At 40.9% G+C, this 26,616-nt stretch overlaps 1 protein-coding gene across 4 annotated transcripts in view; it reads right to left on the bottom strand.

Moving 5' to 3' along the window:
• The window catches only part of pdlim5a (PDZ and LIM domain 5a), a 72,208-nt gene that overhangs the window by 19,650 nt on the left and 25,942 nt on the right, over nucleotides 1–26,616 (bottom strand). Inside the window, exons 4-9 of one of the 4 annotated variants that reach the window (XM_071917977.2) lie at nucleotides 15,681–15,720; nucleotides 11,285–11,310; nucleotides 9,562–9,582; nucleotides 9,429–9,446; nucleotides 8,304–8,476; nucleotides 7,928–7,964 (exon numbers count right to left, since the gene is read on the bottom strand). In XM_071917977.2, coding sequence (XP_071774078.1) covers nucleotides 7,928–7,964; nucleotides 8,304–8,476; nucleotides 9,429–9,446; nucleotides 9,562–9,582; nucleotides 11,285–11,310; nucleotides 15,681–15,720 — 315 coding nt within the window. Of the gene's footprint in view, nucleotides 1–7,927; nucleotides 7,965–8,303; nucleotides 8,477–9,428; nucleotides 9,447–9,561; nucleotides 9,583–11,284; nucleotides 11,311–14,777; nucleotides 15,212–15,680; nucleotides 15,721–26,616 lie in introns of all 4 variants that reach the window. The other 3 variants (XM_078284993.1, XM_071917976.2, XM_071917978.2) reach the window with 3 other exon arrangements.

The raw sequence follows: 26,616 nt of genomic DNA, 5'->3' as shown, positions 1-26,616 counted from the left end.
ATCATGATAACTATTAAAGCTCTGTGAGATTACAGGCTATAGGTACATCTATTCCCATTATCCAGGCGAACAAGCTAACAACATTCATTCACATTAGCTACAATAATGGGCTAACAACAGGTGACAAGTAGAGCAGGAAATAAGATGCTCCCCAGTCCTCCATTCATTACAGCCAATTATAGTACAGCTCGTTAATATTCTCCACCAATCAGGCCAATTAGAGGGGAACTAAATTGTATTCTGCAAGACTGTGATTGGTTGATTAATGGAGAGCCCTGCTGGTTTGATTCAATAGGAGCCGGTGAGAGCGCTGACCATCTGGACTTACTGGGCCACGTATGAGCCTTGTTAACTGCAGGGGTAATGAAGGAGGGATGGAGGGGAAGGAGGAGCAGAGAGAGAAGGAGTGAACCTGTTTTTGTTCTGTTTTGTCTCATCCTTATTTCTGTGTCTGATACAGTCTGTCTGTCTCCACATTCTACTCTTCAATATAGTGCAAGCTTACATTTTGCTCTATATCTCTTTTCTTGTTCCTGTGTTTCTCTTATTGTTTGTCCTGTTTTGCTGAAATCTAGGTACTCCACCAAATAATATGACTTCTTGTTTGATGGCATTAAGAGATGATGAGGAATGAAGAGTAAATTTAAATCCCAAAACTATTCCCATATGTAAATTAACCCCTCGTGTAGCTTCAACAAGAACTTGTATTATGCATCTCATAAACGTGTTGGTTTTGTTTGAACAATGAACAAATGGTCCATTAACATAGCTGACTGCTGTCCAGCAGCTCTCTCCACCACACAACAGATGGTCTATAATTTCGCACTGTGATATTCTTTGGATCAAATTCAAATCTCACACACTATACCATCCGTGTGTGTGTACACATTCACAAACACACCCACGCACACATACACACATATATCGACAAAGACAACCATCTATACGGACATTCATTCATTCAAACTCATTTTCTCTCGGTCTCTCTCTCTCCTCTCTCTCTCTCTCTCTCTCTCTCTCTCTCTCTCTCTCTCACACACACACACACACACATTTCACACATCACAGTTTTAAGTGTGTACACTTGTGTCCACTAGCCAATGACTGATCTCTGTGAGATGCTGCCAAGTTGTTTCACAGAGACCACAGAATGTCATAGCTGGTATGAGTCGTCTCCACAGAGACATATGTACCGTGCCTTTTGGTGCTGGCGTGGTCTGAGCAAACACCGCTATTGCCACAGCTATGCATGGCATGGGCAGTGGAGTCGGGGCCTTGTTTATAGTGAGCATTAAAGCACAAATATACTTCCAAGCATTGTTTCTAATACTGTATTAGTATATGACAGCATTTTCCATGGTCTACCCTTAAAATCTATTGGACAGCAGCTGCAAATGAGATAGTGAAAACACAGTAGGACCAAACAGAAGTATTTCTGCTTCGTTTTGCACATGTTGTTAGGCAATTGTCGAAAAGTGGTATTATTTTAAAGCCACATGCATCACAGCGGTTGTCATGTGCAGTAGATGAGTCTTATCACACAATTCCTAAATTAGGTAATGATATCATAGCCACACTTTCTACCAGACCTGGACAAAATATACATATATAATACAAAAAAAAAATATATATATATAGAATATATAGGGAGTGCTTGGTATTCAAGAAGCACAGCTCAAGCAATTGAGACCATGTTCAGATTTACAGTATGACGTAGTTTTGTCCAGGTCGGCCCTGTCTACCTCTTGTTCTTGGGCAGGTGCAGCGCACTGACGCTACGGCGCTTCTTCTTCCTCAAGCGTAGAGGCGGGGCTTGAGTGATTGGAGTGATGAGCAGGGCGTCCAATAAGGACTGAGAGACCGCCCCCCAAGGAGGTCTAGGAGGGTGATAGGTTGTACTGACCAGGAAATATCAAGAAAGGGAAGAGATGGGGGAGATGATGGACGGGAGATCATGATAGAAACAAGAGGAAAATTATGAGACATTAAAGAAAGCAGAGACAGGAAAGATATGTAAGTTGAGGAGATATATACATGGGAGCCAAGAGGCTGTTGATATGGAATAGAAAGAGAAGTGAAGGATACTTTCAGTATGACCAGAACATACACACACACACACACACACACACACACACACACACACACACACACACACTACTCCTGGTACTCTCCTTTTACCTTGCTTGCATGGAACTACGGGCTTCAGCGAGTTTGTTGCGTGCGGGCTGGGTGGGGGCGCTGGGGGTGAGGGGAGGGGGGCAGGGGGCTGATCTGGGCAGGAAGTCCAGAGGACTTGACAGGAGTTCTCTTCTGTTTCCAAATTACACACACACACACACACACACACACACACACATATACACACTCACAAACATATATGGTAATGCAGTGAGGAAGACTGAATCTATAATGTTTGATATGTAGCAGCATCTCCCTCAGAAATGTATCTAGCAGAGTGGATGGGCCTGTGAAATAGCACCAAGACCGTGTGACATTAAACGTCTCCATAGAAAATACTGAAAAATGTAATTGTTTCTGTAAGGATGTCAGCTCTACTAGACAGGTCTAGTGACCTATTATTAGGTGAGGTGAGATCAATTCATACACAGTTCTTTTAACAATGAAGTGAAAATCTTTGAACGGCGTAACCTTGTACCTGACTGGTTTGGGAGCGAGTGCGTGCTGAAGTGCCGCTACATGAGAGAGATGAGCGTTCACTTGGACCGGGGAACTAAGAGGACAGAGAGATGACAGATAGTTGAAGCTGTTAAATTACCTGACACCAAACAGTTCCCTTCGTACGTAAAATGTGTTTGAATTGTGCTGCGACACCTGTGTTGAGGTGAAAGGTCAAACTGAGCTGCTGCTGCCTTCAAAGGCTCGGCAGAGGGAGAATATAACTCATGGACGCCGCCATCATGGCCAGTCAAACGGTCACTGGACTCAACCTTTTCTGAGGCTGTGCTGTCCTCTAGTGGTGTCAGAGGGGAACTGCAAGACCAAGGTGAGAAGCAGAGGAAATTATACTGCAGTTGTGATATATTTAAAGTCAATATCTGTGTGTCGGATTATCATAATACTGTGAGACTATATACAACAACCCCAGATCAATGTACCTGTCATTGACTGCAATGGTGGGCAGTTGAGAACTTGGTGGTTTTGTAAGGGTGGCATCTGAAGCGGCTGGACTCTGGACAGAGCAGGGATTGGAAGAGGCGTGGTGTACTTGGATTTGAGCTGGCAGAGGGTTGCTACCATGTGAGGCGCATACTCCCAGTGTTTGAGCTGGTAATAAGCTAGAAGCAGGCAGGTAGGATGCTGGAGTCTGGGTAGAAATGGGGCTCAAACCAAGAGAGGCGTGGGGAGTGTTGTTCGGTAGAAAGATGGCACCAAGAGAAGTGTCTTCTGGGGTTTGGGCCTTGAAAAATGAGGCATGAGATAATGGTATCTGGCTTGTGGTTGAGCCAATGCTCGCTAAAGGTGCTGGCATTACAGCTAATAGATAGTTCATGTTAGATGAATCAGTTGGTTGTATTTGACAAGGCATGTCAACAGAACTTGAATATGACACCGGTATGGCAACTAGCGGAAGATTTGCTGTAGGTGACACATAGTTCCCTAGAAATTGGGCCTGTAAGAGTCTGCCATCAGGTGTATGGTTCTTTCCATGTATTTGGATGGGTAAAGGATTGGAAATGAGGACACAGTTGGTGGCTGTAGCGTCCTTTTCTGGCCATCCCTGATTGGCTGACGAGCCCGCTGTCTGTGGCTGCGATTGGTCGATGTGAACAGATGTGGGTGTGGCCTCTGCATCACTCAGGCTATTGCTGATTGTGATTGGAACATCTACTTGGTCAGAGGATTGCTGTGTTGGAGATCTATTACTGGCAGATAATTCATAATAGAGCATAATGTTACTGGGTTCACAATGATGAAATCAATGTTAAGTTTTTGATGCCTTTTGAATGTTAAGTGAAGTTGGAGTTTGGTTTTAGGGGTCAGAGGTGGTGTGAAAAAATCAATCAATGCACTTATTTTATGTGAAATATCAGTGTATCAAAATCTCAGTGTATCAAATTAAAATTTTGGGATTAGATCACCAATCAGTAGCATATTAGATTCTTGTACATTTTTGTACACTAACAGAAGTGGTCAGTTAGTTCCCGTGATTAAATGCAAGACCTTTATGCAACAATTCATGTTTCTAAAGGTGACTACCGTGTCAAGAGACAGTGCAAGGTGACAGGTGAAGAGATTAAAATAAAGGTGTTACAGGTTAAGGTAATGCTTCGCTGAGATTATACCTGACCTCCCCACTGTCTGTCTCAGGTTCAGTGAGGCAACTAGAAGAGGAAGGAGTGAAGGAACTAAGGAAGGAGGGAAGGTAGGGAAGTAGGGAGGAAGGAAAGAGAGAATGGATAAAGAAAGGAAGGACACCAGAGACAGAGAGAAAAGGAAACAAGAAAAAAAGCTTCATCACTTTATTAGCTACAATATGGAATAATACTTTTTCAAACTCAAAACATAGAAGAGAAATGTCAGCCTCTAGATTGCCAGTTGTTTTAAATAATAGTGTATTAACTCAATGCAGTGTTTTTACAATCTACTAAGAAAGACACTACAATCAAAGTTAGCGTAAATGCAGCATGATAGCAAACAAAGCAACATAGTTATGCAATAAATGGAAAAGGCACGGGAGAAATATTTTACATAGCGAGGGCCTCTTGGCAAAATAATACTTTTGCATTACAAACCATATTTATCATTTATACAGTCACCTTTGCACACCATCAAACCTCAACAACTTGCTCACTGAAAAGAGACGTTCTTACTTGCCTACATCTTACACCATTCAAGTTGTCTTAAAGCACCAGTCTGGCATCAACTGTTATATCATAGCAGCGTAGCGTATCAGCTATGGTATATATACATATATTGCTTGAGGGGTTGGAATCTCTTCACATCTTTCACATGCCACTGTATTTCAAAATACTGTATTTCAAAAAAATCAACGTCAGTTTAGCTCCAATGTTAACAGATACAATGGATGTAAACAATCCATTAACAGCAAGATAGTTTTAAAGTCTTAACTGTTACTTACAGTTAAGTCCTTGTATCAAGAGCTCAGCAGTAAATTTATTTGAGAGAGAAAAATACCTTCAATTGAATGAAATTAACATAAAGAAACATAAATAACTAGCAGTAGGACTATAGGGTGTACTCTCAGGCAGACCTAGGCCAGATTCACTACTTAAAATGATATTTTAAATAGACCCCCCCCCCACACACACACACACACACACACACACACACTCCTCCAAAAAAACAAAGAAAAAAAACAATCCAAAATTGTATTCCAGGCTGATTATTAATCAAAGCTGGACTAGGAAGGTAGTGTCTACAGTAATAAAAAGGATTTGAAACGGTAATTGACAAGTGTGTCTGTGTGTGTGTGTGCGTGTGTGTGTGCGTGTGTGTGTGTGTGTGTGTGTGTGTGTGTATGTTTCTGAATCTGTGTTTCTGTGTGTTATCATCACATTCCATGTTTCAAACTGAACACAGTCTGAACGATTCATAACATGCTGTCGACGCCTCTGTCAGCAGGCTGCCTGCCTTTTCTCATCGCCATAGGAACAGGTCCTGTGTATTGTCTCCATCATGGCCAGCACTGACTGGCAGAAACTAGAATGGATGCAGTCACATACGCGCACACACACACACACACACACACACACACACACACACACGCAGGCAAACATACATAGGGCCCGATTCAGACTGCTTAAAGTCTATAGATCTAATGTAGATTGAAATATGGATTGAGATACAGACTGAAAGCCACACATTTGATCTCTTGCTGTACAGATTTGGACTATTTGATGTGCATGCTGTAGATTTTGGGTGTTCCTTCGCCTGCACACCAGTTTATTCAAAAACTTGGCTTCTTTGTCCTGCCCATTGGTTGAAGTCGGGCCAGGGACTTCTCTCCTTTACAAGTCTTACAAGTCTGCTTAGGCTTAGCCTCCGAGTACAGTGTGCCTTTAATTCAGTTTTTGTGGCTCAATATTTCATATCCTATTTGATGTATTTCATTCCTTGCTTTACATCATGAAACTGATGGGAGCGCTACACATATTGCAGAGTTTCAGGTATGTAAGGAAGGGAGCGTACAAATGGATTTTTAAAAAAGTCAGAATCCATGTATCAGAAAATGAAGGTGGACACACTTTGATTGGAGAGCATGCACGTAAAAAATGACTTCAGCAACATTTAAGTCATGGTCTGAATAGGGCCCATGTGGGCACAGGCACATAGAGTGACAGAGACAAGCCCACACACACATATACTCATGTGCAACACACACACACACACACTAACAGTCCCTTTGCTAGTCTCACACTCCAGTTTTCTTTAGTTTACTTCCCTTTTTCCAATCTGTCCACATGTTTCAATCCCTTCAAGATTCAAATTCAAAAACAACCATCTAGTCAGACTGATACACTGTATACATACACTGGTAGACAGACACTCAGAAACACACACACACACACACACACACACACACACATACACACTCTACTGGACATTGAGGGTGCGAGCAGACACTCCATGGTGCCAATCTCTCAGCTCGTGGTACTTAGGGCCAATCACCAACCGAGTGCTGGGCTTGTTCGCTCTGCCAGCCAGGACATATGAGCAAGGAGAGAGGGAAGGAAGAGGAAAGGAAGAGGAACAGAGACCAAAAGAGAGAGAGGAAAGATTGATTTAGGAAAGGTTTAAGAACGTGCCGCAATTTTTGTGATTAGATATAAGCCATGCCACAAGGAAAGCTTGATGATAGGAAGGATTATTACTGCTTCCACCGCTGAAAAGGTGATGATAAACGGAGCATTTTGATGCAGTGGAGATGGGCAGTGATGCTGTCATCAGGATATACAAGGGTAAATGGGACAACATCAATATAGATAATGATGTGGGCTGTAAGGAATATCAGGAAAACATAACACTAGTCATTCACTGTGTCAAAAGTGCCCATCATCACTGCTTCAGAATGTTGCCCATGAATCACGGCCATTATGGACTGAAATAATGGATTCATTCAGTCATGAAACCACACTGCGACCACACGTCAACACTCACAGTCAGCGGGAGTTGTCTGCATGTTAACACGAGTGATCACAGACACATGGTGATCACATGTATCGCCACATACCACCAAGAGCAATGGACAGCCAACGGATGACATCACACCGGGACAAGACCACAGTCCAGCCACGACTGACAACATGGCAACTACAGGTTATATAACACACAGCACTGCAAGACTGTCACGTCCAAGACCAAATGCACAAGCAACCATGAGGAGAAGACAATCACATTGATCACATCGATTGGTATGCTTAGACAACACAGATGGAAACACTTCACACAGCCTACATAAGGATATTCAAATCAGTCTTCAATAATGTCAAAGGGGTCAAAATTGATTTCTTCACTTTATGGGTTACTAAAAATTGATATATAGTACACAGGCACCAAAGATCTGATTTTTGACTTTTAATGACTCAGATGTATTCCTCTCATTGTCGTCTGGATAGGGAGAACCCATGTAGCATCTATGTAACTTAAGCCATAAAGCCATAAAGACCAGATCTGTGCCACACAGATTTAGAATCAGATTTTGTGTTGTTGCATAATTGTAGCCTTTGTGCAAAAGAGGCACCCAATTGGACCGGTTAATTGCAATAAACAGGATGAAGAAGAAATGGAAAGATTATATTGCAGGTGAAATGTATTGTTACTCTACACAATGCGGTTACTCTCACAGTTGGATACAAGCGCTGACTGTAGGATGTCCAGATTTATCAGAACCACAATATCAGCCTCAACCACAACAAGAGAAGCGTTTTCATCGCCATGCACTTACTTTGTCTTCTTGGCCGTGTCAGCCTCCTCTTCGACAGCTACAAGGGAGAGAATAGGAGCATCAATCAGTGCATTTTGAAAATACTATGGCTTGTAACTTTTACAATAAAGGAGATAAATGATTTTTCAACTTTGCGTGTGTGTCTGTGCCAGTAAATGGTATTTTGTGCCTTTGATCTAGACCTGAAAGATATGCATGATTTAAGGTTATGGTATGTGTGTATGTGTGTGTATGGGCGTATGCTGTGCACGTGTGTGTTCTGTCGTTAATTCATGTTCAGTGCCGACGATCTGTGCAATGATTGTGCAAAGATCATCACCGGGTGTCTCTGTCATGTGTGCCTGGCTGTCAGTCAGTCTATTTATGAGTGACGTACGGTTCTCGGTGCCTGTGATCTGAGCCAGAATCCTGAAGGATCTGGACTGGGTGGTGCCGGTGCGCGGGCGCCAGTCCTCTGTGTCCTCCATTATGCGCTTCCTGCTGGCATCGCCATGAGTGGGCACATGGTAAAACTGGATGTCTGTGTCCACGACGTGTTTCCTGGGAACCCTGAGGAAGAGCAGGGCAGAAGAGAATGGGAGTAAATATGGAGTATATATTATTTTAAATACGGTATGTCTTCTATAAGAGTAACAAACAGGTTAAGACAGATGTCACCTCCTATCCTCTCTTCTATAAGGTAATATAGGCTACTAAAGTGAAGCTTCTGTGGGATCTTGTGATTCATTTTACATTTTTAGACTTAAATTAAATGCTGTATTGTACTGTATTACTACTGTAGTTTCACCAGAAGATTGTGATGTGAGGCAAGTCCATGATTAGCTTTCGAGAAGGTTACTTTCAGTCAGGGATTTTAAATGACATACAGTACATGTATTTACATTAGTTATTAGGGATGGGACAATGCATCAAAATTCAATATATCGCAATACAAAAATGTGACAATATGAATCATGGGGCAGAAAAATGAATCTCGATATTAGCTACATTTTAGTAGTAATCACAAATGAGACGGCTTGCCCATCACAATTTCACAAGCTCTCCATCAAAATTATATTATTTGCACTTTGTAATGACATTTTTAATTTGTAGTTTACATTCCAGCAAGCTATGCTAGAATGCATGCTACTGCTATATTTCTGGTTCAGAAATAAACATATTTCTGCCCAGTCATGCTTTGTTGTCATTGAACATTTATTTATTACATCGTATACTGGTTGTATTGAATCGTGAACCGCATATCACGCATCGAATCGTATCGTGAGATAAGCATATTGTCCCATTCCTATTAGTTACTGAATAATGATTTAGTTACAGTAATGGGATTTAGATTCTTGTTAGATGTTTACACTATGCAGGTTACGTGGGACTACAGTGCAGCACGTTGTGCAACCAATCACCAGCTACATGTACTTATCAGAAAAGAAAAAAAGGGGTATGAAAATCACACCACATTCTGTTACACATGTTACTGCAGTCTAGGTTTAAACCAATCTGATACCTTGGCGGCAGGGGTTTTCTTGAAAGCCAATGACAGAGAGAAACAGGAAATAAGAAAACAGAAATAGACTGAATAAAGAAACAGCAATATAACAGTCAGATACAAAAAAAGTGATTGTGTGAAAAGGACTTACTTTAAAATACTCTGAGGTCCACTAGAGGGGAGGCAAAGCAGAAGAAGAAGAAGAAGGAGATGAGGTAAAAGTATGAAGGATTAATTAAAGGAAAAGCGGAGGAAATGTTCACAATAGAAGATAAGGAAATAGGTGAAAAAAACACATGAATATTTTCACAGGGGTTATGGATCAAAACTCCCAGTGCATGCAAACACAGAGCCAAAATGGCCATGGACACATCTGATCACATCAATACCAGGCAAGTAAGCTTTCAAAACAAGTTCTGCTTTCTGCCACATGGTGGTGCTGCTTGCTTTGTCAGAGTTTCTACACAAATCCTCCCACCTGACCACACTTTGGACAGTTTGAAATGTCAAGAATATTGATAATATTGAGATGTTTAAAAAGATAAATATTCTATTCATATGACTTTGTAGTCAAATCATGTCATTCTCTTCTGAAAGAGATGTACGTTCTCTGATGAGTGTGCAGTGTAAATGTGTGAAAATGTGCGTCTGTGTGTTTGTGTGCATGCATACATGTGTCTCCCTTGGCAACGGGGCGTTGACAGACCCAATGCTAATAAGCTGTCAATAATTCAACTCTTAGCACGCACACGCACACACACACACACACACACACACACACAGACACACACAAGGTACATTGAAGGTACTGTTTATTAATTGACTTTGAGGCGTTGCTGTCAATAAATCAACTATAAATACACACACACACACACACACACACACACACACACACACACACAGTGCATTGACTGATTTATGAGCAGCTCTTGACACATTCCTGTCACAGCAGCAGCTATGTGGGTGTGGGAGTGTTGACAACTATATGTGACTCTGGTCCACACGTATTTCTGAGTATATATGTGTCCGACACTGCACATATGTGTAGGTGTGTGTGTGTGTGTGTGTGTGTGTGTGTGCCTGTGTCCATACATTACGTTTCCTGCATGTGTGTATGTCATAGAGCTACTAATGCATGTGTCTCGGTGGGTCTATATGTGTGAGTCAGTCTGCATCACAGGGCTTTTCAATGTCAATATGTGTGATTTACAGTGGAGGTACAAATGCAGCCTCAGCATTTTGTACCACACACGCACACACAGCCTGTGCCAAGATGATTCACTTTAATTGGCCGGGTGTTGCTGCAGTGCTGCCCTTCTCACATGTTGTACACTTGAAATCAGGTGCACCTAACTGCAAAACATTATTGGTTATTAGGGATATCAGGGACCATATATATGTAATCAGGAATATCCCATTGAATACAGTTAACTTAAACACTACTTATGAAAGTCTTAGTCATCCATTCACTTCATTAACCAGGTGAATCTCTCATTTCTATTTCTTTTACAGTTAACAGTAGACATTAGTTGAATAACTGCTTAGTGTTACTGTTATTGCTAGTGTTTGCTAGTGGGATGTGTATTCATTTTTAATATTCTACTCCTTTCAAGAAGCTGTTTTTGCACTGAATAGAGCTCCATTTGGAGACTTCTTTTTGGTTCACTACATCCATGCATAGTGGTTTCCTGATGTTGCAGTATACAACAGTATACAAAATATAAGTTATTCAATATTCATCTGCATAATACTAATAAGGAAAATGCATGCAGATGTAGAGATACAGTAGACACACAAAAGCACAGAGAGATGGATGTGCGAAAAGGAAGGCAGGCAGCCAAACACACATAACCGGACATGCTTCAGACACTAACTTTGTGACTGGAGGAGCTGCCTGTGTCTGCAAAGCAGAAAGACAAGGATTGAAAGACAGAGAGAAAGATAGAGAACACTGACAAAATTCTCATACAAAAAGCCAAAAAGAAAGTACAGCACAGTATGTGGTATAACAAAACACCTTCCATACAAAAGTCCCCTCTGAAACGAAGCACACCGCACAGCTCACATTTACAGCATGCATTTACAAGACACAAGCAGGTAAAACACATGCTGTCATATTGTCATATGCACCTCAACTAGAGCAATAAAATAAAAAATAAAAAAAATAAATGAATTCAATGATGCTGGAAGAAATCGCTGCCTCATTCATTCCACTGTGAGGACAGGCTGACCCTCACTGAGGTAAACATGAAACGTGATCTGGAGTAATTCTCAAATATCAAACATGTCCTGGTATATCCTTTCCCAATATGAGTTATTAAACAACAGTGCAGATCACCGTTGATGATGCAGCCTGTACATGCATTTTACCTATTAATAAACAGTGACAGTGAATATGTGTGCTGAGCTCTACTGTGGCTCTACTGTGAAATTCTACCTATAAGCATCTGTTCACTTGATACTGTGCACATAATAGTCAGCATTAATAGACTTGGTGCAAAAACACGGTGGCCTTATTATCCATTCCATAGTTGAAAGCAATGGCACTTGGTTGCTTTACACATATGGTCCATTCCACAGTATATTGACTAGTGACTCCCCCTGCATGAACACTCACCCAGTCAATAAAAAAAAAGTTTAATTTCTGCTGTAATTGTTGAACAATCTATCATTGGGCATATAAGAAATGTGGTGAGGGAAGATTCATAGAGGAAAATTTACTGAGGAAATGTTATATAATGAAAGCAAGCTAAGAAAAACACTGAAGACAGATCAAGATCTTGCCACAATAAAGTAGTGCATGCTATTAAATGTCATCTGTGATGCTTGTGGAAGGCTATGTCCTGAGCGGGAGTACACTGTGCACAATGTGCACGCACGCAAGTGTGTGTGTGGTGTAAGATTATATTGTGCAGATCCCTGGTGTCTGCTGACTTTCACAGAAAAGGAAACTGACAGGACCTTTGTCAGTTTGTTGCCCAGGGAAAAGAGAACTGAGTATTAAGATGAAATGAAAAGAGACAAGAGAAAGTGAATAGAAATGAATGAAAATGAGTCCCAAAAAGAGCAATCCATTTGGTATTTTGGGTAAAATAAATCACATACTCAAGTATACAGCCTTGTTTTGAAATTGATCAGTGAAAGAAGCTATGAATCAGTGACTGAACAGATGGCTTGTCCAGGGTGTGTTACAATTTAGTCTGTGAAGAGATAGTATAATATTTAGAATATCCCATCTAAATGGAGCCAAAGCCAAAACCCTTACTTACTGACTGATGCACTCCAGGAGCAAAGAGAGTGCCACACAGCTCGAGTTACCCATGCGGGCTATATATACACAGCTTTGTCATAGCATCAGATATACCCACTATCCCTCTTGGGACAGGGGAGTTGGGGTTGAGAGAGGGAGAGAGAGATAGAAAAGAGGGTGAGGAAAGAGATGATGTGGGGATAATGGAAAGAGAAAGAGAGAAGAAGAGAGACAGTATGGGTGTGGAGGACAGCAGGTGAAAAATGAAACATAGTGTTAATTAACAGATAGACAGAAAGAGAAGGAAGGACAAAGAAAGAGAGAGATAGAGGCAGGGAGAACAAACAGTAGACGAGGAGAGGCTTTCACTCAAGAACTACTAATACGGTTGAAGTGTGCTGCTCTCTCCAGACAGCTGAGCAGTTCAGTTCCACTTAGAGAGGCAAAGACATATTTTCTCACGAATATCATAAATGATTCATGGCAGGATGAAGGCAAAGAGACAGGAAACACGCAGTCACAACTGTACGTAAATGGGACAGTGAGTGTGATTTACGATTTGTTGCTGTTGGATTCTCTATTGTATTTAATGGATTCACAACAAAAAGTGGACACGAGGCAAAAAGAACCAAGTTAAAACAAAGCCACTTCACCAGGAATATTGTACATTGCTCCGTTTGACCTATTTCAGGTTTCCGGTTCTAGTGATTTTCTGTTAATAAAATATTTAACATATAGTGTATGTTGAAATATTACATTATTACAAGAAACTGAAAGGATATCCACACACTCAATTTTACTCTCCCAGCAAGTCTATTGCAACGTTTTGACCGACAAGGTCTTTCTCAGGCAATCACCTTTTATTATTAGACTTAGAGAAGAATTTGGTCACAACTGTTTAATAGCTGATTTGAATGTCTTGTTCTTATTTGGGTTATTACTCCCTAAAAGGTAACTAGATCTGCCAGTAGTCAAGCTTGATGTTCAACAACTAACTAGCTGAAAGAAACAAAAATTTTCAAAACTAAACACGACACTTGCCAAAAATATGTATCATGTTTCATATTTTTCCAAGACTGGAAAAGCTAATTTTCAAACTCTATGAATTTTCCAGGTGCTTGATGGTTGATGCTTCTCAGTCCAGATTTCCACTGGTTCAGTTCCTACAATAAATTATGCTACATTCTGCCAGTTCATTTTGCTTTCATATCAGTGTTTCCACACTGGCACGGTTTGCCTTCTCTAACTGAAACAGTTCACAAACAACCAACAGCATTTCTGTTTGGCTACATAATATGTCTTAATGGCAAAAAGAACGTTTGGCAGTGAGACTACCTAACCAACTGGACATTGCCAAGTTGGGATTGTTGCACTTCAACATGAGCTGCATTAAATAAACAAATCTCACAAACAGAAACATCAAAATTAGCCCTGCTCTGCTTATTGTAGCAGGGAATCTCATTACTGCACCCAGTGCGGCTATTTTTGCTCAATTTTCAAATGGTTCTTCTCTAAACAAAACAGAAACAGCACAGGCTTTTGAGTTTGATTCAATAATGTTTCATAACTTCAAAAAGCACTTTTTCCCCTTCAACCAACTGAACACTGCCAAGTTGAGAGACTGGCAAGCCTGGACATGAGTTGTATTGAATAAACAAACCTTAGTCACAAAGAGAAACTTTGAAATAGGTCTTGGCAAGACACTATCTTTGTCGGACTTTCTTTTTTATATTAAATAGTGATAGAATTAGTTAAATGACTTGAAAACATGAAATCGGTGCAGTTCATTTCAATTCAAGCCCCCTTATCTTCCTTATGAGAGCAAGCCTCATCTAACAAATGGCATTGCAACGTATATAACATGCCTAAGACCTATTTGCATTTCTAAAACTGTATGATACTGGGAGAATTGGTAACAGATGCATGGAATATATGTTAATTGAATATTTTTCTACAGTAGCAACAATAGAGAGACAAGAGTTAAGAGTAGAAGTGTGACAAGTCAAAGAGCAAGTCTCTTGTTTGACAGCTTGAACAGATCCAAGATGGAGAAAGTTGGAGATAGAGAAAGCGGCAGGAACTAATTCATTTGATTGGCTGGAGAGGCCGCCACTCACCCGTTGAACTGCAGTGGCAAGGCTCCGCCCTGACTCTCCAACAGACCCCGCCTCTGCCCCATGGCCACCTCGCACGCGTTCTCATTGGAGTAGAGGTTGATTGGCGTGTTATAGACCGACGGCTGGGGCGCGACGAGGCCGGGGGGGGAGGAGGAGGAGGAGGAGGACGGGTAAGAGACAGGAGGAGGAGGAGGAGGAAGAGGAGGAGTGGTGCGGGAGATGGAGGCAGGAGTGAAGGCGGAGGATGGGGACGGGATGGAGGCAGCAAAAGGCGATCGTGAAGGAGGGTAGTCGTTCTCCGTCCCGCAGCCCCCGTAAGGTCTGGGGGCCTTGTTGTACGGGACAGCGGGGGGGGTGAAGGAGTGAGGATGAGGATGGGGTGGAGGAGGAGGATGGGTGAGGGCCACTGGCTTTATGATGTCTGATCTGTCGTCCTACCGGCGTGAGGGAGCAGCATGCAAATACACACAAAAAACACATCACAACACAACACACGCTATACTGATGCCTCTTAGGTTACTGTTTAAGATTTCCAAAAATGTGTTCTTCTATAACAAAGTTTGATTCATTTTGAATATAAAAAAAAAAATCTAAGCAGTCCAATCCATCCAAATATACAGTATATGAATGTGTTCAGTACATTGCTGGGAATAGGGAAGCATCAGTATTTTTAACCTGCATTTCAAATCACAAAAAACGAAATGCACCTATGGAAACATCACTACATCAAGATGGTAGTTTTCATGCAACACAAAATGTGTGTATGGCATCGTTTCAGAAGGGCATAATAACTTCAGCAAAGCAATCAAAGCACTTAATTGAATCAAAACATCTTATGATATATATTTGCTGTGCAGTCAAGTGTATTAATTATTCTGTTGTTTCGGTAACACAATACAATACCTTGGGAGCCACAGGAGGGGGTTTAGGAACACTGGAGGCCCTGGAAAGAGAGAGGAGAGAGGAGAGAGGGAGAGAGAAAGAGCATGAGTTATAGTTCCATAACCATTTTTTTCATTTCAATATTTCATTTGAAAAAAATGTCTGTTTTTAATATCTGTACATTTAATAGCTCCTATTACAGTTTTAAGTGCCTTTTCGCCAACTTGATGTGGGCAAAATACACTTCAAAAGCATATTTTTTGATGTCCATAGAGGCATGCTATACTGCTAAGAGCATGCTGTACAATTTTCAGACCTTGCTGAGGTTGAGAGAGAAACAGTGGTTATGGTGAATTATGAAGGCTGAACTTGAGCTCTGAGCACAGAGACCAAAGTGTAGAGGTTGCTGTCATCAGCTATGAGTCTGACTGTGTCTCTATGTCTGACTATGAAACTTGAGTTGCCAGGACTGAAAATTGTGGTCTCAGTGTGTGCGCGTGCGTGTGCGCGTGCATGTTTGATGCCAGCTGTTTTAAGTCTATAAAACCCTGTATCAATGTGATACCCTTGGTCTTTTTGATGCCGCACTGAGCCATGAGCTCCCCTAAAGGTCATTAAAGGAATACGCCCGTAAATATCCACACACTGTTAAATTTACCTATAAGTGATATCAGCTTAGCACTTCATCTTAATATCAATTTTACTGAGATAATTCCATCTTTGTTTACACTGATGCATGTTATTCTTAGTTGACCAGTCTGATTCAAGATAATATGTGCAGGACAGGTCAGTAATATTTTGCTGTAAAATTAGCTGGGACAAGCTTTAAATAAATGGAAATTTCAATAGTTCAGTAGAGGAAATTTCCCAAGAGAAAACAGCTACCAGTTACACCAGGTGGAATGGATAGAACGTGGCACAAACTGTTGTTCAGTGCATCACAACTCAATTTAACATGACATAGACGAAAAACTACACTGGTTACCTTAAATTAAAGGTTAAGTAAATATAATAAACTGTGCGTCTTCAGTAACTGAAGACGTGTGGATGTCAGCAGCCCCACGTCCCTCTCAGATCAACCCTTCTAGAACTTCTGAGTATTCTGGAACACGTCAACATTCTGTAAACTTCCTCGGGGAGGTCCATGGCCTTCATCTCCGTAAATTTGAACCGACAACCTTATAGAAGCTAAACCTGCGTCTGTCTACAGATACAACCTCCTCACATGCCTGGCCTCCTCCTCTCTCCCTCTCATCCCAGCTAGCTTCAGTGTGCCAGCAGCTCTGTCCTGATATCACCGTCGCGTTCCTTCATGATGAGATGAGAAGAAGTTATTTGATGATATTAACACTGGAAGGCAAGTGGCCATCATGCAATAAAACTATTCTAGGATTCCACAGGAACAGTTTTGGGAAACGGATAGCCTAAATCCTATTTTGAGCCGTCACTTGACAGCTACGCAAACAACTTTCGTACCAATGGAGTTCAGATATAATTCCCTAAAAGTAGGTGCAAAGGCAGAAGACAAAGGTGGGAGAATGATGAATAACTGCAAGGGCATGAAGACGGTGCAAATGTCACTTTGTCACTTACTTTGAAGACAATCTGCGCATGAATTAAATAGAGCACTCTATCTGACCACATACACACAAACTCTTTCGCTATCACTCTCTCTCTCTCTTAACTTCTCTCAATTCAGTGTCATATGCCTTACTGACATCAACATTACATTATCAAAGTATCTAAATAAAACAAGAGTTGTTACAAAAGAAAGAAGTAAATACCTGCCACAGTTGCTGTGTGTGTTTGTGTGTTAATACAGTGTGTGTGTGTGTTGTTTACTGCATGTATTGCAACGTCAGGCAGCACTAAAGTACCCACAGTCACAGTGAAGAAGGTCCTCTTGGGTATTATGGCTTTTATACAATGGTTGCTAAAACGTGTACCATCTGAAAAGTTTTCTTCAAAGTAGGCATGTGCACATAAAAATAAAACCCAGGAGAAACTAACTGGCTCCCTGGTTAACTGTAAAGCACAATAGCTGTTCTTTATGGAAGTTGAACACATATTTGGCCAATTAGATTGCTTGGCTGAAACTGAAATTGTGTAAAGTATCTTATTAATGAAGTATTTGGATTCCAACGTATTCAGCTCTTATACCCAGACCATCCACTGAGTAACAGTGGTTCAGTGTGTATGGAGTTAGTGTTTCTGTATAAGAAGAAACTCTCAAAACAAAATCTCTCTCTCTGGCTTAACTCTCAGACTCTCGCTCTCTTTTTTGCCCTTTCTCCTTCCCTCTCCTGGCTGTAGCTCGGCCGAATAACAGAGTAACTGAATCACCCGTAACACCCAAGTATTTATCTATGGCAGAGCTGATCTGAGTGCAGCAAGCTTCTCACTCACACATCAGCTAGAAAAGCATCCAATGACGTGAAATGTGTGAGAGTCAGAGAGCAGGAGGGAGAGCACAGGGGGATCGAGCAGGTATTTCAAAAGCGCCACCAGCATCCCTTGATTATAGCCTCGATTACACTGCAGCTATAACTGGAACCACTGACATGGAAATGTGTTAACGTCATATGGTAAGGAGGTGAAAAAAAGATGCATGTTGTAAAGTGGGTGTGAAGCTGAGTCTGAGGTTTTCAAACTTTTAATTTAATTAACCTATTGTTTTATTAAGATGCCTTTATTTTACTGTGACTTGAGAGCTGCCTTGGGAAAAATTAAAAAACCTGTGATACTAATATTTAGAGACCAGTTATTATTCCTGAGACTTTGAAAAACACTGATTAACAACTTGGTCTATACTAGCCTTCTGAGCTAAATCTCCATGACTCCATGTTTAAATCTGTGAGTAACAGAAGGGACAGAGTGCTTTATATGAATGACCGCAGTATTTGATGGGCCTTAAGATCAATTAAGGACCACATCAGTTTTCATTTGTAGATAAAAAAAAATGAAATTAAAGCACACAAAAATCATCGGTTTCATCAGTGGTATACACATACAATAACAATAATCTATTAAGCAAAGGTTTTGGTTTTCATCTTCAAATCTACCAAACATAAACATATGTCAGAGTATGAAGCTTCTGTGCAGCACTGGTATCAAACATACCGTACCTTCAGCAGCGGGACCTAGCACCATAACAGACACTTTGCCGAAGGAATGTTTGCCCATAACTCGAATGTGTCAGGGTCAGGGAGCAAGTGGATGCAGTACGGTGTGTCGGTGTGACAAACAAACATGACATGAACAGACGTCCGCCTCCTGCACACCACATGAGAACATTATATCTAGTCTATCTACTGTAAGCTACTGTGCTTTTTTCTGTTCTGTATTATTGCGTTCTGGCCATGTATCAATACAGCTCCCTATTTTCATTCCAGCCTCTCATCCTTGGACCTAGGTTCAGTAAAAACATTGTTTCTCCTGACATGTGGCGACAAAAAGACCCATTTTGATCCATAGTTTCCTTTGGTCTGTTCATGTAACTGTAAGCCTGTGTTTCCCCAGTAAAGTCTTGTGGTGAGGGTTATTTTGGTTTTGCCTTGATATCTCGCCACATCCAAATTTTGGTTCTAGTGGTAGCGATTAAACTATTTTATTTCCATATTTTGGGTATAAAAACATTCATATGTGTTATTTATTTCTTATAATAAACAAAAGACTAAAACTTAGAACATTGGTCATCAGTATTTGTGTGTGTATTTGCGTGTGTGTGAGTGTGTGCAACCATTTCAAACACGTTTTCTCAATCTCTCAAAAGCTGTTTACCTAGATAATGATTTTTTGGAGACATGAGGGTTTTGCATAACACCCACAACATGTGTTTGCGGTGTTAGGGCCGTTCCATGTTTCCACTCTGTTCAGCGTTTCTGCTCCCTTATTGACGTATTCCTTATTTTCTACGGTTCAATGAGCCTCTGCACAATATTCTCCTATCGACAACTTCTCTATGTATCTGGCTTTTCATATACCGTATCTTGTTATAGTGAGCTAAACTTTTTTCCAAATAATTTATAGGATTTTCTCACTGTATCTTCTTTCCAATAGCTGTTCATACTTCAGCTGTGTTTTGAAGCTGTGTTTACTCCTCCTGGTCCAAACCTGTTGCCACATATTATATTTACGCTTCTCTCCCCCTTTTCACAGCATTTTCCTACGTTCATGCACTAAATAGACCTGTCATAACAAGGAGGCTGCCGTCTCCTCTTCCTCTCCTCTCACATCAGCCCCGCTCCCACGGCTGTTCCATGTTCTCCGCTGTGCATTTGTGTTTAATCTCCCCGGTCTATTCTTGTTCTAGTGAGATCATTGACCGATGTTTCCAGCGCTGCGCCCTGACATGCCATCAGCTTCCACGGCGAGCAACCAGCCATACTGAATCAATAAGGGATGGTGGTAGATTTACTGTGTGCCTGCGTATGTGTTTGGGGGTGTGTATGTACAGCATGTGTGTGTGTGTGTGTGTGTGTGTGTGTGTGTGATTTCATGTCTGAAATGGGAGCGGCCAAGAACCAGGAGGGGTGCAGGTGGAGGGGACACTGACTGGGATCTAGTAGCCAAACGCTCAATCTACAATACACAAACACACATATATATGCACTTATAAATACATGCACACACACACACACACAGGTATACACACACAGATGCTAATAGGCACACACACTCAAACTATGCATGTCTGATGGAATTTTACGATTCTCACACACACACATTCTTCATGTGTGTGACCTCTCATAAAGTGAATGTGTTTTACGCTTTCCACCAGACAAGGCAGTAAAGGCTTAATTCATTCAAACATAAACACTCCCCACATGGGTGCGCTCTGAAAACACACACACACACACACACACGTACATGCATGTGTTTCTCTCACACCCACCCACCCACCCACACACACTCATCGTTCCGAGCAATTCAATATAAAGCAGGTCTTTGATATAGTGTGCTGCCATTTGGATGACAGAGTCGTTAAAAGGCAGTGAACTGACAAAGGCCAGTTAACACACGCACATGCACACACACACACACACAAATATAGACACACATACACACGCAGTGATGCAGTGAGCAGGGTGTGGTGCCATTGATTTCAGGCATGACGGGTCGGCCCATGGAACATTACTGGGGTAGTGGAATAACAGCCTACACAGACCAGGTTATACACCCCACAACACCTGCAAATAGGCTTTCAAACACACCCATGCAAACACTCACGCACTATGTTGAGATTTGGAGATTACTTGCATCTTGCACGTTTTTTTTTTTTAATATATTTTTCAGCATAGCCTTATGTGTCAGGATTTGAACTTGACTTGGCCCAGTTGGGGAATGGTTTGGTTGTTATTTATATGGTCCTGTTATTTGTCTGGAGTCCAGTCTGGCTTTATGTACAGTAAGCCTCGATCTTATCTTAGCTTTGGACCTAATTTGTCTTGGTTGTCATCTTGGTGGTGGTGGCTCTTGTATAAGATGCAAATAACCTTAAAAGAACAAATAGAAGATCACAAGATACTTGAATCAAGTATTGAACAGATCATTTTAATGGAGTGCAAAGTCAAATATTCTTCCTTTTTTTTTTTTTTTTTCAAACATTTGAAATCCAATTAACGCCCTTTTGCCTGTGTCGCCACATTATTAAGATAATTTTTATGGCATATCATTCAGGCTTTATTAGATAATATACAATAACAGAGTGACAGAAAATATGGGAGGAGAGAGAGAGGGAGAATGGACATTATTCTAAGTGACACTGCGAACTACTTATCAACCAATTGGTGTGCTTGAGAATCGGCATATGTCTGTGCATGATAGAGCTGCGTATCCATGTATGCTTATGCATGTGTGTGCGTGCATACACATTCATGTGTGCGTGTGTGTGTCTGTGACCTTCACTTCAATAAGATCAAACTGTTCCTCCTTTCCCACGGCGCCGAGCGATAGATTAAACTATGAAACACATGGTTCAGAGAGGGAGACACTTCCCCCTGTAGCAGCTTGGCAATTTATGTACAGGCACAACTGTGCCCCAGAGCCATTAACTTAAAACATGGCTGTAACTTCGTTTTTTTCATTAACAACGAAAAAAAATCTTCACCCTTCTTTTATGTTCCTATATTTCTCTTATTCTTCTCACCTCTCTCTTTCTCTCCCTCCCTCTGTCTCTCTTTATTCTTCAATCTCTTCACCTCTTCATCCTTCTCTGTTCCCTCTTACTTCTTCTCTTGCCCTCCTCTTCTTAATTGCTCCCTCCCTCTTTCATGCTGTTTGCCCTCTTTTTTTCTCTTTCACTGAAATGAGGTCACCCTTGTTATTATACAAAAGTATAAAACCCTCTAAAATGTAGGCAGTCGTCATTCCTGTCACACTCTGTGCCTATCTCTATTTATCTCTCTTTCTCTGCCTTATTAGGAAAAAGGGGGAAAGAGTGGGCTGGTTTGGTTTCAGGTTTTTCTTTTTTTTTCGTTTTACCTTAAACTGAAGCAGATAGACAGACGTGACCAGGAGAGGATGCCAACTAGGAAGAGACTGACTGGCAGAATTATTGCCACGTGTTTCATGCCAATAAAGCGAATTGAACTGAATTGAGAGAGAGAGAGAGAGAGAGAGAAAGAAAGAGAGAGAGAGTCAATGTAGGTATGATTATGTGAGGAAGACAGAGAAAGAGAAAAATAAGGCGTGAACAGAACAAGTGAACAGAATGAGAGAATGAGAAAATTACAAGAATTACAAAAATAACAGGAGAATGCAAGAACTTTCCCCCTGATTTCACCCACTGGTCTAGCATTCCTGCTCGAGAGTGACAAAATCCAAAAACAACTACGTTAATTCTCTGCTATTTCAAGACTAAAGTGTGGGAGTTTATCTAGAAGTGGTCTTAAAATAGATCTGGAAGCGGAGTCTGCCCGCCTTTATCTGGCCTCACATTAGGCAAGACCAGGAGAGACAGGGGTCACCCACAGAGAACATGTACTGTAGGTGTGTGTGTGTGTGTGTGTGCGTGTGTGTGTGTGTGTGTGTGTATGTGTGTGTGTGTGATCCTCCCCATTCCTTATCCACTATACTTCCTTCCACCACAATCTCGACGGAGGCCTCAACAGGCCGTATGACATCACACATGCAATCCTAAAAGAAACCTCGACACTGACCAGACCAAATGGAAAAGAATATTTTCAAACTGCAGAGGTTTCCCTACAAAAACATTACTCAATAAAATCCACTCTCCTGTATCTATGCGCAACATGAATGCAAAACAGAACTTACAGAAGGAAGAAAAACTGGAATTTCCATTGTTGAATTACAATTTCAATGTTTACTTCATCCACAGATTCACATACTAATACGTTCACTCATTAAAGTCAGCATGTGGGTATTATGCTATATGTTTACTATAATGTACAGTCTTCTCTGTCTTCCGCCAAAGATCAATATGGCTAGACAAAGAGCCTGAGGGTAAGGATCTACTGTAGCTCTCTCCACTGTAGAGTCTCTCATCATAGCTGCCTGTTGTCTGCTTATCTGATGGAAAACAAAGAGTTGCAGCAGACTGAACACAGACACTGACCTGACCTAGAACCCAGGGGATTACTACATTACATTCAGGTCAATATGTATTGCAATATGATTTGTTTTTATCTTTCTATGTGGGGGATGTGTTTAACATGCTGGGAAAGACACAAAATTTTATAATAACACACCGGCAGCCATGGAATTAACAGAAAAAGCAAAGCAATGCAATGTTGTAGTGTTTCCTATGGTTACATAGCAACAGACTATAGTGGGTTTTTTTTGTAGTAGCCAGCTTTCTAACCAAAACACACACAGCAGCGGACGGGGACCCTAAGGAGTCTTAAAAGTAGACCGTGAGAGGAAACAGACACATTAAGCAAAATCCCACCAGGGCAGGAGAGAGGAGGCAATGTCTCCAACAGTACAGCATCAAAACCCCAACAGAGCAGAGGAGCGGGGCTCACGGGACATCTGCTCTTTATAATTAATACTCTCATTCTACAGTGTGAGCAAGGACCAGCTTTACCTTGGTTTACTTGCCCTGGCTAAATAAAGGCTATAAAATACAAAGAATTCATATAAAGTACAGTATATAGGGTTTACTAAAAGAGAGGGCATGAACTGAGGATAAAGGATGAGATGAAGGATGGAAGAAGACACTTAAAAAGATGAGACACTTAAAAAGGAGGCATGGGAGATAGTGAAGGCTATAGCTTTACATGGGTTTGGACAATTGAAGACATTAACCCCATGACAGAGTAAATAGGAGTGGAGATTATCTGATGTTGAGATAAAGATAACAATAAATATAAAATAATAGTTAATAATAAAAGTCTTGTTTATTGTTGTATATATATAAAATCTGACGACATCAAAGAAAAAGTGTTAATACTGTTACCAATATATGGCACAGTAAAGTTAATTTAAGTGTGGTGATATAACAGATAAATTGTCTAAAAGCACTGTCTCTTCTTTTTCACTATGTAATTTTTCTTAAAAGTTTTCCAAAGATCATAAAAGTCATTTTTATGTGACATTACATTCGTACAAATATATAACTTCTCAAAAGGCAAGATGTTTTCTTTACACTTGAAACAGTATGCAACTGTCTGGTCTAAAGTTAGTGTGTGTCTATGGGAGAATGGCAGAGCTGTAGCTGTGTTTTTGCCCTCAGTTTGTCACAGGGCAGTAAAATGGTAGAGGGGAGGATTTGAGTCCTGTGTTGTCTTTTGAAATCTAATTTAAACTTTTATAGCTCCGTTTCACAGCAGACTGAGCCAAGAAGTAAAAACTGTACAAATAAACACAGACACTCACACAGACACACAGGCACAGACATACACATGCAGACACATACTGTACAGACAAGGAAACATACACAAATGAAATAACAAACACCTACAAACTCATATACAAATAGCCATAGATATACAAACTACTTTCCTTACAAGATGACTCAACATGCTGTGTTACAAGCATTTTAAACTCACTGTTAATGACTCCTGATCAGATAATGACCCGTCACAGCTTTCTACCTCTACGCTTTCTCAACGGCAACTCTCACACCGAGCAATGAGTCGTTATTTAAGAGACTTTAAGTGAGATTGTATAAACAAATGATCCCATGGACCGCATTTGGGAGTGAAGCCAGTCCGTTTGAGAAAGACACACATGAGCGCACACACACAAAAACACAAACCTCCCATTACACACACATACTGTATACAGACATGAGCACAAAAACAACTTTTCAGTCTCCCTGCAGATGATTGACAAACACACTATGACAATCTTGAGTAGAAGTACAGACGCTGAAGGGCAGAGAAACACTATTCCCTCCCCAGAGCTAACCTGCAGCTCGGTACAGCAGTCAGGCCATCTGGGTTTGTCAAGGCCGAGTCAACGCGCAGTCAAGTCAGGTTTATTTAAAGTGCATTACAAAATGTGTTTCTGAAACTGCTGGACACAGGTTAAAATGAGAAGTGGCCCTTTTTCCTCTGAGTACTCACACAACAATGAGTGCTGGCGTGATTTCATGAGACTCAGAGAGAGATTGCATTTTTTTTCCTGGGCTGAAAAAGTTTAGGAATCCCTGCCTTAAAGGCAAACTCAGTGCAGGCTGGGGCCCCATAAGTGGTGGGTTGCAGTAATTCAGGGGGGCCCAAGCTGGATGAGGACATCCATATGATTCTAGGGGGCCCAAAATGGGATGGATATAGCCAAAAAGTCTGGTTTAACATGGTTCTTCCTTCTTCTTATGGTCTTGTAGTATCTATCCAGCATTAAACTCTGATCTCCAATTATGTACTTACTGCGTCAACATTACTGTATAGTCAGCAGAATGATAAATAATTAAATAATGAAATAATGAAGGGTAAAAGATTACCCCAAAAAGTATAAAGAATGTGAGTAAGAGAGGGAGAAACGAAGAGAGAAAGTTTTCATTTCTTTAACCTGTCTACCTGTCTAGTGCTGTCTACTTTACAGTTTATTTTTTTTCTCTCTGCCAGTTCACACATATTTTTCTTAAGGGGGTGAGAACAGAAACAACACAGTACATCCAGCAGAAGAAAGAAAGACAGGCTAAAGAGACCGCCGTCCAGCTGGGCCGGGACAGCCTGCCGATCACCATGATCCACAGCTGGACCAGGAAGCGTTTTTCATATCCAACATCTGGCCGTAAGCCTGTTGAGTGGGTTATGGATATCAACGTGCTTCAGTACCACTCACAGAGATTCACTCAGAGATGCAGTATTTATTGGCTTATTCCTGTTTTTTTCCATTTTACTTCCATTTGATTTCCTTTCTACTCAGCTGTCCACCGTTATCTCTTTCTCTTTATCTAACCCTTCACTTGCTCTATCTCTCTAGCACACACACACACACACACTGGTCTTCCATGAGTGACACCGAGTCAGAGGGCTCATAAACCTATTTGACAGAGATGTGACAGTGACCGTAAAAGTGATCCTGGCCCTGACGCTGAATAAATATCTGGAGTTATGGAATTCCACCAACTTCTTTTTTCCACTATAAACTCATAGCATTTTCAACAGATGAGCTTGAAGAGCAGAAAGTACGGAAAGAGGTAAGGAAGGGGATAAAAGTTCATGAAGTACACTCTTAAAAAGAAAACAGTATTTGTAACACATCACACTTCTTTGGGACAACAGACATTTGTGTTCTTTTTTAACACAAGATATATTAATAACAACATATGGTGTGTTAATTTATTGTCACATTTGTCCATGTTGCCTTTTTCCTTCATTCTTCTCTTTTCATTTTTATAATCTCAGATCTAAAAGAGATCAACATCTGAGTTGATATTTGTACTGAATGGGAGGATGTGAATTTTTTTATTTTTTGTTCACTCCTCTCTGTTGTTAAATGAATGTTTGGCCACATGTCTGTTTCATAAAATGTCAATAAAAAATTG

The sequence above is a fragment of the Centroberyx gerrardi genome, chromosome 8 (genome assembly GCF_048128805.1).
Source record: "Centroberyx gerrardi isolate f3 chromosome 8, fCenGer3.hap1.cur.20231027, whole genome shotgun sequence".
In the NCBI taxonomy this organism is placed as follows: Eukaryota; Metazoa; Chordata; class Actinopteri; order Beryciformes; family Berycidae; genus Centroberyx; species Centroberyx gerrardi.
This window is presented reverse-complemented; position numbering and strand designations above follow the sequence as displayed.